At 42.7% G+C, this 12,494-nt stretch overlaps 1 protein-coding gene across 1 annotated transcript in view; it reads right to left on the minus strand.

Annotated features, from left to right (window-relative positions):
* Window positions 1-4,409: 4,409 nt before the first annotated feature.
* LOC114263268 (ACT domain-containing protein ACR1) overlaps window positions 4,410-12,494 on the minus strand; it is a 42,603-nt gene continuing 34,518 nt past the window's right edge. The window contains 2 exon segments of the mRNA XM_082924023.1: window positions 4,410-4,729; window positions 4,732-4,768. Of these exon segments, the coding sequence (XP_082780149.1) occupies window positions 4,410-4,729; window positions 4,732-4,768 (357 nt within the window).

A 12,494-nucleotide genomic window follows, 5' to 3' on the forward strand; every position in this document is an offset into this window, starting at 1 on the left:
GGTTAGGGACTTAGAGATTTTTCAAGAAATGAGAGGTATGGAGATGGAGTTGTGTATGGAGGCTTGAAGAAGAGTTTTTCTAACCCCAAAATACTACAAGGCTTGCTTGCTATATAGGCCAACAAGGGGGTGTAAAGGTGGGGGAAAAGGAGAGTAATATTCCCCCACGAAATATCCCCCAGATAAAGATCTTTTCTAGGGGATAAAGCCTCACAGCTGTAAAGGGAACAGTGTAAGGAGCTCGGCCGGCCTGGTACTTTTGTTGCAGGTGGCCGGCCGGCCACACCCCCTAGCCGGCCGGCTAGGGGTCAAAAGGTTCAATGAGATTTTCTGGCCGGCCACCAACTGATGGTGTTCTCCTTCATGTGTACAACACAACCCTGTGGTTAAAAGTCCAAGAAAGTGGGTCCAAGGGGTTCAACATTAGCCCGGAAGGAGGGGGTCAAAAGGGTCAAGCTGAATTAATGGCCGGCCATGAACTTTTAGGGTCCTCTCATGTGTGTACATCACAAATATGTGGTTCAAAGTTCAAGAAAAAGGGTCCAAGGGGTTCAACATTAGCCCGGAAGTGCGAAAAACGGGCGCCGGAGGGCGTCGGAGGATGTATAACTGGTCGCTGCAACAATTGCTGGCCTCCCACCCTTCAGTGACCTCCCCGGTGATAAAACAGAGGTACCTGCCAAAAATGAACGAAAACCGTTGCAAAACGAATGCTCGGGGACCAAAATGCGCAGTTCGGGGTCCCGAAAATGGGCTGTTAAGCACCGAAAGTGGCATTCGGCCACGAAGTGGGCTTCTCAGCCCCCAGTGTCCCTCAAAAGGGAGCAAATGGGAAGTATGCCAAAAATTAGAGCAATAGGAGATGGTTAAGCGGTCCCGAACCGAGGCACACGGCCTGACGGCTCCGAAAACCGGAAACCGGACTCCGAAATGGGAAAAATGGCCTATGGCCACCAAATGTAGCCTACGGACATTGAGAGATGGTCTACGGGACCTCTCCCTCCCCTCAGGAAAAGAAACAGAGAAAACCGAGTCTGGTTCGCAAACCGAGACAAGGCACAGAAGAGGGTTCGGAAGTCCGGAGGCAGGGCTCACGGCCGCGACTCTAAAACTTCTGAACGAGCACATTATGCAACATCACCAAGCGCTCAATCGGTGACGTCTGAGTCTTAAGGTCGGTCAAAAATGGGGTGTCTACAATGAACTTGATAAGAATATCAAGTGGAATGTGGATACAGGGGAGGAAATCACTTTGTAGACTGACTGGTGGTGTGGATCACAGCCTCTTTGCAACAAGTATCCAGGACCTCATGTTGATAATGGGGCTATGGTCAATTCTATCATTGATGATGAAGGTTAATGGGATTTATTTACTATTCAGGATGTCATTTCTCAACAGGATAAGGAAGAGATTCTTAACATATACCGGCCTAGGTACGTAACATTCAAAGATAGTCCCACCTGGAAGGGTTCTATCAATGGTAATTACTTAATTGCAGCAGCCTATCAAGCCATATCAGGGCATGAAGACAGCGATGAAAACTGGCAGTGGCTATGGAAGTTCAAGGCCCCTCAGAAAATTAAAAGCTTCCTGTGGCTAGTTGTTAAGGATAAACTTCTAACCAACCACATGAGGCTCCTCAGAAACCTTTCTTTAACTGATACTTGTCCCAGATGCCAGATCAGTAGGGAAGATGTCCCTCACTTACTCAGGAGTTGTCCTAAAGCTCAGGCAATAAGGTTAATTTTAAGGGGCTGCAACTGGTGGCAACACAGCATATCTATTCCTCTTCAAAAATGGATTAAAGCTAACTTTAGAAGTAAAGGGCAATACGATGGTATACAATGGCCCACTCTTTTCCTGACAGCACTTCAGAGCATTTGGAAGGAGAGAAACAAAGAAGTTTTTGCTAACCACATCCAACCCCCTTCAGTCAGTGTCAATCTCATTTTACAACAAGCAGAGGCAACCCAACAAGCCTTCCAGAATGTCCATAATCCAAATTATACTAATCCCACACTAACTTTCTGGTCTTGTCTCATTGCAGGTAAACTCAAACTTAACACTGATGGTTGCTCCAGAGATGACCCAGGATAGTCTGGCTATGGTGGGCTACTAAGGGATGAAGTGGGCTCGTGGGTGTGGGGCTTCCAGGGCTACCTAGGACATTGCACTAGCTTGGAGGCAGAAATTTGGGGCATCTATAGAGGTTTGACTATCATCATGCAAAAAGGGATGTCCAACATCACCATTGAAACAGACTCCCAAGCTGCCATGGACCTGATCAGAGATGGTGCTGCAAGCTCATCACCCTTTCGAGCCATTGTAGAGGATGCAACCTTCCTTCTCAATAGATGCCAATGCTCTATTCAGCATGTACCCCGAGAAGGCAACCAAAGTGGTGATGCCTTGGCAAATCTTGGAGCCAGTCAACAGGAACATCTGATATACCTGGAGGATCCACCTAGCTCTATACTTTCTTTTCTTATTATTGATATGGTGCATGCTTCTATAAACTCTAGAAGGGATTGATATATCCTAGGACTGTTCTGTTTGCAACTTTAGTTGTTTTTATTCCTATGAAAAAAAAAAAAAATTAATAATGGGACAATCTATTAGAAAATCTAATTAAACTTTTTTTTTTTCTATATCTTCTTTAGTTATCCATCAATCATTTTTTTTTTTTACAAATCATTAGATTTAAAAAGTAGACTTATTATATCATTTTACAAGAAATAAAGATGGCAAAATTTATAATTAGTAGGTAATTTTTTTCTACAATTTCGTTGTTTATAAATAGCCATTAATAGCTTTCCAACACAAATCAAACACACTTAGATTTTTATTTTTCTAGTCATTTCTTTTATCTAAAGAGTAGATGTAACTTACTTATATTTTTACATTTCCCTTATGGCACCTTTATTTCAAAGCAATAGGAGTAGATATGACTATTTTAATTGTTTGCTAAATCATTTTTCTTCATCACTTTCTCTCTCTCTCTCTCTCCTTTTTTTTAACTATATATTTTTCTATGCATTCCGAATTTTGGAATTTTTTTTTATTGAGATAAAAGAACTGTCAACACATTCACCTAATTATTGACTTGAATTTTATGTATAAGCAGCACACTGCATTTATGAAATTTTTGTTCCTAAGAAAATAAGCCAAACACAAGTGTGATTAATTTTAGGTGAAAGGGATAACTACAAGTAAAGTATAAATTAAAAGTAAAAACAATCAACAATGATTAAAACTCCTATTTTTTGGAGACCCCCATAACCCCTTTTAAATCTCCACCATTGATGGTGTAGGCTCCACACATACATCAATGGAGGAGATCTAAAGGGGGTTGTGGAGTCTCCAAAAAATGAGGGTCTCAAGCATTTTTCAAAAACAATTATCAAACCAAATAATATTACGCAATGGACACAAAGTAAAATTTTAGAAGCAAATGCAGAACCAACTGGTTGTGCACAAGTTGTATTGAATCTGAGGTCTCGTTTGGAACAGATCATTTTAGTAATTTTTTGACTTTTTACGAAAAGATGTGCAGAAAAGTAGAAAGAGTGATATGACAACTTATAATGACTCTTTGACTAAAATATATAATTGACTAATGAGACCTAATTTAATTCTTTTTTTTTTCCTTCAACTGAACTGTCCTTTAACAGTTGAAATTTTTCTCACCCAGGACAGATAACTTGTATTGTTGAGAAATGGTAAAAACTTATATTAATCATTCTTATTTTCCATCAATTTCTGACCTTTGTTTTCTGGAAAATCATATACTCAAGAATAAAATTTCATGTTCCCTCTCCAGAGTATCTAGAGAAGAAAAGCCAATTTCTTTTCATATATGTTGAAAACTAGAGTAAATAAGAGAGAAGCCAAAATATGATCAATAGTCTGTATTGGGCAAGTTCATTTAAGTTTGTATATCATTATTTGGGTGTAGTTTCCATAATTTTTTTGGGATGGTGTAGTTTCCACACTTAAGAAAGCATTTATGAGTTTCTCTATTTTTGGTCCGTTTTCTTTATCCATGCTCTATAAATATAAATTGTTGTAATACTAGTACTATAGTTTTAAATATTTTCTTGTTACAATAGAAGATTTGATTGGCCTCCGCCTTAGTCTAGAATTCTAGTAATTTAAGAATTCAATATCCTGTAATTACCACCTAGTTCCATCTGTGGTATTTATTAAGTGATCTGAAGTGATAATACAAATACTTGATGATCTGTATCTAAACATATCAAAAACATCGTAATCAGAATGTAGTATTTCACCATGTATATGAAATTGACAAACTGACAAACTAACAGACATTGTTGATGTATTTACAGAGATGTGTCTATGATATAAAGGCTGGGATATATTTTTTTTTTTTTCTTTTTTCTGAATAAACTCATGATTTTATGGGTCTGAAATTGTCCGAGAATCGCTCAAGCTGAGACCATAACAAGGTTCCCAGTGAGAATCTCGGTCTGTCTTCTAAATCATCACTATTTTTGTTTTTGCTTGTAATTCTTGTTGAAGTTTGTGTAGGTCTTCCTGGGGATTTGTTAACCAGCGAGACAGTACCTCCAATCTCTCACCTCACCATCTCCACCGTGTCTGTGTTCACTTCTTGGGATGAAGCATCCGTGACATAGAACGATCCAACCGCTCTCCCACCACGTGTCCCAATCTCTGCCCTTGTTATGGTTAGCCCATTTTCTCGAATGCCCCCAGCCTGTTTCGAGTGCAGACATCCAACCTCAATACCTACACATAAAATCATTCTAGTCAGTGTATCCATATAGTCCATGGTATTTCAATAGCAATACCAATTTATGGTAGAAAAAACATATAACTAAATTATACCTTATGAGAGCGAGTTTTTATGTGCATTAGGGCCGAGCTAGACCAAGGCGTAGTAATGGGCCGTTCTGTGGGCCGCGGTAAAAAGGGCCAAATGAAAGGACCTTGCAGTTAGCTCGGTCCAATTGTGGTTATGGTTACCATGGTCGGTATGGTGATAATTAGCTCGGTTATGGTATTCAGAACCGAGGTATTTGGGCTTCTTATGGTGGACCTTGCTCTCGTTAGCTTGGTCAAAGCTTACTGCGGTTAGCTCGGTCTCGATGGACCAAACCGAGGTACCAGCAACGAAGGGAAGAACCGAGGTAGTTGGAGCTTGGTCATTTCTGCCGCTTTAGCATGGCCATGTTAGCTCGGTCGTTTTGTCATACTATCGAGGTAAAACCATCTCACTTGGTTTAAGCAGTGAGAGGGGTGTTGAAGGATAAGCATTATCTTTCAGGAGTGTGATTCCTAGGAGGACTCTACATGAAGGAATAAGAGTCCTACTAGGATTGTGTCACACGGAACCTATAAAAAGCTCATAACAGAACCTATGGAAGAGGTAACACACAACTTTAACTCTCGAATACACAGAGCTTTTGTCTATTTTGCTAACTTAGGCATCGGAGAGGTATCCGGTACACACCCACCGGCTAGCTCACGTTTGTGTTTTCAGAGAATAAAGCGACGACGTTTGGAGGAGTGCAGACTTGATCAACAGGATTATACAAGAAGATAATTTCATGCTCCTACAATTGGCGTCGTTTGTGGGAATTTCACAAAGAATAAAACCTCTTGATCAAGTTTTACTCGCTAGTTGGAGGCAATGGCGCACAATGAAGACTTGCTGCAATCAGCTATTGACAGGCAAACCTTGGAGGGGGGTGGAAGGGCCGAAGGCTTTCCTGTTATCCCTTCTATGGCAGATTTAGAACCCCAGCAATAGAACCCCCGGAGGGACGCAAGGAGAAGGCGGGCTAACAGCCCCTGCCGCTCTCAAAGTCCTGAAAGACAAAGGCGGAGGATAGACCCTCAAGTTCTGGAAGATCGCGTGAAGGAGCTGGACGAGTTGATACGAAGGATGGCGGCGAACATGGAGTCAATGAAGCGCCAGATAAAAAGAAAAGGAGTGGCGACAGGAGAGGAGCGCAAAAGTAACACACCTCTTCGCCACTCGAAAGATCGTGGTAGGCATACCACACCATTGCAAGCAGAGAGTAGGAGCCTAAGAACAGGCGACACTCGATCAAGGACTTACAAGACTTGTTACTCTAGGTCTGAGAGAACGAGAATTGAGAGGTCATATACTGTGGGAAGCACCTATCGACCCTTGCACAAACACCAGACGTCATCTAGGCACACAGAGTTGCCCAAAATATCTGACTTGCGAACTGTGCTTGAAGAAGGAGCACGATGGAAGGAGGATGGAAGGGCACGCGACCCGCGCAAAGTTTCAGCCCTTCAGCAGTTGGCATCTAGGACGCATGGGAGCGTCGAGGTAGGAATGCCAATACTACGCCTTGCTTCTGAACCAACAGACAAAGCATTAACAAGGCTTCAGAGCTCGAAATTTGTTCCGGCAATTAAGAACGCGCCACTACCTTCGGGCTTCAACCAACTCAAATTCACTACTTATGAAGGGAAAATAAACCCCTACATGCACTTAAGCCACTTTCGCCAGGTTATGGCAGTATATCGACGAAAAGAGGCTTTAATGTGCATCCTATTCCCATCCAGCCTTGGCAACCTAGGTTTAACCGGATTCGAAAGGCTACCAGAGGGCAGCATTGCCTCATGGGCGCAGTTGGCAGAGGAGTTCATGTCAAGGTTCAGAACGAACACCAAAATGCCAGTGGAGATCGACTAGCTACTCTCCATTGACATGGACGACAAAGAAACATTGAGATCCTACAGCAGTCGCTATTGGGAAACCTTCAACCAGATTGGAGATTGCCCCACAAATCTCGTTATCGCACAATACAAAAGAGGTCTGCCAGTCGGAAACAAGTTAAGGGACTCAATTACTTTGATGCCGCCCCTCACGGTGGAGGCCTTAATGAAGAGAGTGCACTAACATATTCGCGTAGAGGAGGATAGCGCCCGTGCCAAAGCGAAATCTGACACAACAGTAATACCAGATAAAAAGACTTCAGCAAAAGTCAACACGGTAGAACAACCAAGCAGGAATGGGCGAGGCAGACGGGCTCAAAGAGAGGATCCAGAAAAAAGAAAGTTAAGAGTTCGCATTGCCATTACCACAGTGTAACGCCCTCAAAATAATTACATTAAACCCATCAAATAGATATGCATTGATATATAAAAGTCCCACAACCTTACATTCATCAGAGTTTCATTACAAAAGTATTACATGTTAACAACAAAAGCAAAATGCCCTACGGGCTTACAGCTTTCCAAGTTAACACTTGGTTACAACAAAAGAGTACTAACTCATTTACATATTTAGCCCTTGGCTTGAATTTACATGTAATACATCAAAAATAAAACGACAAAAGTATGTCCGCCTCTAGCCTCCCAAGCTATGTCCTTGGAGGTGGCATGCTACCTGTACCTGAAAATGATATTCCCATATAGGGTGAGCTACAGCCCAGTAGAAATACACTAAACCAACCATGAACAATGACTAAAAGATTAGCAATTGATAGATGACCAACACTGATACATTCACATAAATCACATATTTATGTCATACGACTTATGAGTCCAAGTTACTTTTCATTTTCTCTTTTTCAACAGATAAGCATATTAGCTCTATCATCCTCTCAACAGATATGTATAAAAACTATATCCCACATTCACAGATAAGCATATAAGCTATATCCACATTCTCAACAGATATGTATAACAACAATATCCCACATTCACAGATAAGCATATAAGCTATATCCACACTTCACAAAGATAAGCATATAAGCTCTATCTTCACTTCTCTAGACAAGCATATGAGCTGTATCTACGGAGTTCATCCCCTATCTCCTCCCAACACTATCCGGTTTAGAGGTACATCCCCTATCTTCCCCTAAACCGCGGAGTACATCCCCCATCTCCTCCTCTACACATAACGTATACAAACACATTGGTTCTATATACAATCACTCAATACATACAATTAATGTATTCTATCAACCGTCAAATTTCATGACACATTCCATTGATTAGTTTCCGTTTGCCTAATCATCATGCATTGTCTACAACAATCACGACTATCCTCCACCGATAGCCCAAAGCAATTATTTCTAAACAGAAAATAAATGCACAAATGGATATTCAATCAACATTTCAATTCGGTGAGTGATAAATAATTCAACTACACCCTTTTTCTCCATACATTCCCAATCTCAACAATTCCATTTCATTTCCTCATTTCTCACAATTAATTATCTCAATTAATCAAACAATGTAATTAGGTCATTTTTCATAATTACCATCTCAACCCTTAGGTCCCATTTTCATCAATGATTCAACATTTATTCCATTTCTCTATACCAAACATGCTTCTAGGTTTATTATAAATAAAACCCCAACTTTTGTAAAATAACACAAAAGCCCCAAACTTTCACAAAATTACCAAACCAACCCCAACATCTCAAAATACCAAAATTTAAAGACAAAATCCATAGAGAGGAGTAGGATATCCCTACCTCAAAGTTTGAGCTCCAAAGGAGATGAAGACCAAAATCAAAATGCTCCAAAGACCAAGATTCTCGGATGAAAACGACGCCCTCGACGATCAACACGACTTTTACAAAGGCCGAAGGTGAGGAACTCACCCTTGCTAGATCAAAATCTAGAGCGAAGGCAAGATTTTAGAGAGAGGAGCTCTTAAAATGGCTTTTAGAAAAAGTAGAAGAGAGAAAGAAAAGCAAAAAGTGATTTGAAATCACCCAGCGGATAACTCATATACGTATGACCTGCTCGAGCGGATAACACGACGCTCGAGCGCCAAGAACAAAATCTGAACACGCTCGAGCGCCAAGACACAGGAATAAAGCACTTCCGCTCGAGCGCGAAAACCAGTCCGCTCGAGCGTAGATTTCCACCTCCCAGAACTTACACCCAGAAAGTACTACCCGCTCGAGCGCCAACCGACCCGCTCGAGCGCCACCGCTCGAGCGTAAACAAACCCGCTCGAGCGTAAAAATCACATCTGCAGAAGTTTTGCAGAGACACGAAATACTGGAGGAGTGCAATCCCCGCTCGAGCGCAAGAAGACCCGCTCGAGCGGACAGGCCAAAATCTGGGCAACTAGTTTTGGTTTCTAGACTCAACCAACCTATAACAAACCTGCCCAACACATCCTATAACTCAAATACAAAGTAAGAAAGGATGTAAACAAGATAATGATCAACTACCAACATCCACGGACACATGTCCGGATCATTGTACAACAAGGGTAAATCCGGGATCGCTATAACAGTGTTCAAAAAACTAATCTACCGGATTCTCAGTGAAATATGCAACGAACCTTTCGTTCGATGGCCAGCCAAATTGGGAGAAGCCCAAAAAGACTACGACGAAAGGTCCCGGTGCACATTCCATGATGAAAAGGGGCACCGCACTAAAAATTGCACGCCGTTGAGGCAGCATTTGAAGGAGTTAGTGGCGGCTGGGCACTTAGACCAGTACATAGAAGGAAGAACACAGCCAGCCCCCCAGAACCACAACATCCTAAACGGGATGCCGGTCGACGCTCCACCTCAAGTCGTAATTAACGTGATACATGGGATATTTGAACCTGAGCGGATATGTAAGCTCAGGGGGATGATCAAAAAGGCTGAGCACTAAAGGGAGGTATTAAGTGCACAACCTGCCATCAAAAATAGAAGAACAGAGGCCACAAATGTCATATCTTTTTCAGACAAGGATTTAGCAAGGATATACTACCCTCACAATGATGCACTGGTTGTCACTCTACGCGTCAAGAATTTCGACGTCAAGCGAATTTTGATCGACCAAGGAAGCTCATGTGAGATAATGTATTACGAAACCTTCAAACAACTGAAACTGGAGGACAAAGACATGGCACCCGCAACATCTCCCCTAATCGGATTCAACTCAATGCCAGAGTGGCCAATGGGTAAGATAATCCTCCCTGTCAAAGCATGAACTATGACAAAACAAGTGAAATTCTGGGTATTGAAAGTCCTTTCCACCTACAACATAATCTTGGGGAGAGCATGGTTGCATGCCATGCGATCGGTAGCCTCAACCTACCATCAAATACTGCGGTTCTCCAACGAAACCAGAGTAATTGAAGAGGTCTTTGGAGACCAAATTATGTCAAAACAGTGCTTCGTCACAATAAATGGCAGACGCGCTGCCAAAGGCTATGTACAGATGGTGGAAGAACCCGAGAGCAATGAACTATTTACCGATGTTGGCAAGGCAGCTGAGCAAAAGGTAGTGGAAGACTTGGTACAGGTAAGGATAGATGAAATAGACCCAGAAAAGTTCTTTTTGCTCGGCTCGTCATTGTCCAGCACTGAGAGAATAGAGGTCATGGAATTCTTAACCTCTAATATCGAAGTGTTTGCCTGGACACCGTATGGTATGCCTGGCATTGACCCTAACTTCATCTGTCACCAACTGAACGTCCATCCAACTGCCAGACCAGTTATACAGCGCACTTGTAGATCGGCACTCCACCATGTTGGGATAGTGGCGGAAGAAGTGGGAAACTTGCTGGAGGCAGGAGCTATCAGAGAGGTGCACTACTCCAGATGGATCTCCAATAGCGTAGTAGTGCCAAAGAAGAACGAAAAATGGCGTGTCTGCGTGGACTACAAAACAGTCAACAAAGCATGCCCAAAAGACAGCTTTCCCCTACCACGGATAGACCAACTAGTAGACCTAACGGCAGGACACAATCGACGTAGCTTCCTTGATAATTGCTATGTATGAACCAGACCAGAAGTTCACATCCTTTACAACGCCTAGAGGATTGTATTGTTACAAGGTCATGCCCTTTGGCCTAAAAAATACAGGGGCAACATTCTAACGGATGGTCACCAAGATGTTTGAAGCATTGTTAGGCAGAACAATGGGGGCTTACATAGACGACATGGTGGTCAAGAGCAAGGATGAGAAGGACCATCTCAGGGACCTAGATGAAATGTTCCAGATCCCGAAGAAGAACAAGTTGCGCCTAAATGCATCCAAGTGTGCGTTCGGTGTAGGATCAGGCAAATTCCTAGGCTTCCTGGTGACAAACCGAGGTATAGAAGCAGACCCTTCTCAGATCAAAGCAATCCAAGATCTTGAGAGGCCCAACATAGTCAAAGAAATGCAACATCTCACTGGCCTAGCAGTCGCACTGAACCGGTTCATAAGTCGGTCGTCAGACAGATGTTGACTATTTTTTCAAGCATTAAAGGCCAAGTTTGAGTGGGATGAAGAATGCGACCGCGCTCTAGAAAACTTGAAAGAGTACATGTCTTCTCCACCTTTGCTAGTAACCCCAATACCTGGAGAAGAGCTCTTTTTGTACCTGGCAGTTTCATAGCACGCAGTCAGCGCAGTGTTGGTCAGAGCGCAAGGAATCCAACACCTGCCCATCTTTTATGTTAGCAAGGCTTTGCGGGGCGCAGAAACCAGGTACTTACTATTGGAAAAACTGGCTTTAGCTTTGATAATGGGCTCAAGGAAGCTGTCACATTACTTCCACGCCCACACTATAATCGTCCTAACAGCTTTTTCCCTAAAAGCTTTGTCTGAGAGGGCGAACTTTTCTGGGTGTATCTTGAAATGGACGGTGGAATTGGGACAGTTTGATATCAAGTTTTAGCCTAGAACCGCAATAAAAGTCCAAGCTTTGGCAAACTTTGTGGCAGAGTTCACACCAGGAAGTTATCACATATGCCCAGTTGACTTGACTGGTACAACAGATGAGGGGATGGAAAGTGCCGCAGGAAATACGCAGCCCCCAAGAAAAGATGCCCAGCCACAGCCCAAGGCATACCAGATTGAAGAAAAGGTAGAAGAGGCAAACCAAGCCATTCCCAGTGAGGCCTCATCAAAAAGCAGAGATTTGAGGCAGTCTGATAGTGAAGATACAACACCTATAGCAGGCATAGACTTGGAAGAAAACATCAGCAACACTCACGACCCCAAGACATCATCCGAGCCCTCCACTTGCTAGAAGCTATTCGTTGGAGAGATGTGGAAGCTCTTCGTGGATGGAGCATTTAATAGGCACGGCGCAGGACTTGGCATAGTCCTCATCTCACCAGATGGCCTCGTAGTGGAACAAGAAGTCAACCTTGGCTTCCCAATATCGAACAATGAGGCGGAGTATGAAGCACACTTAGCAGGCCTAAAATCAGCACTCTTCATGCAGGCCACCGAACTAATGGTTTACAGTGACTCCCAGCTGGTAATGAATGAGAGGATGGCCGAGTACCAAGAGTTAGTCAGAAAGGAGATCATGAAATTCGAAATAGTACGGATAGAGCAGATCGGTCGAGAAGAAAATAGTAGAGCAGACAAACTAGCAGGCTTCGCTTCGATGGCAGATGTATCCATCCCACATCCATTACTGATCGACTTCCTACCAAGACCAAGCATTGAAGAACCCGAAGTAGTTGAGGTATGTTGTGCCGAATTAGGCCCGTCATGGATGGATCCCATTATA

This window comes from Camellia sinensis, chromosome 4 (genome assembly GCF_055761805.1).
Source record: "Camellia sinensis isolate YWXY chromosome 4, ASM5576180v1, whole genome shotgun sequence".
NCBI lineage: Eukaryota > Viridiplantae > Streptophyta > Magnoliopsida > Ericales > Theaceae > Camellia > Camellia sinensis.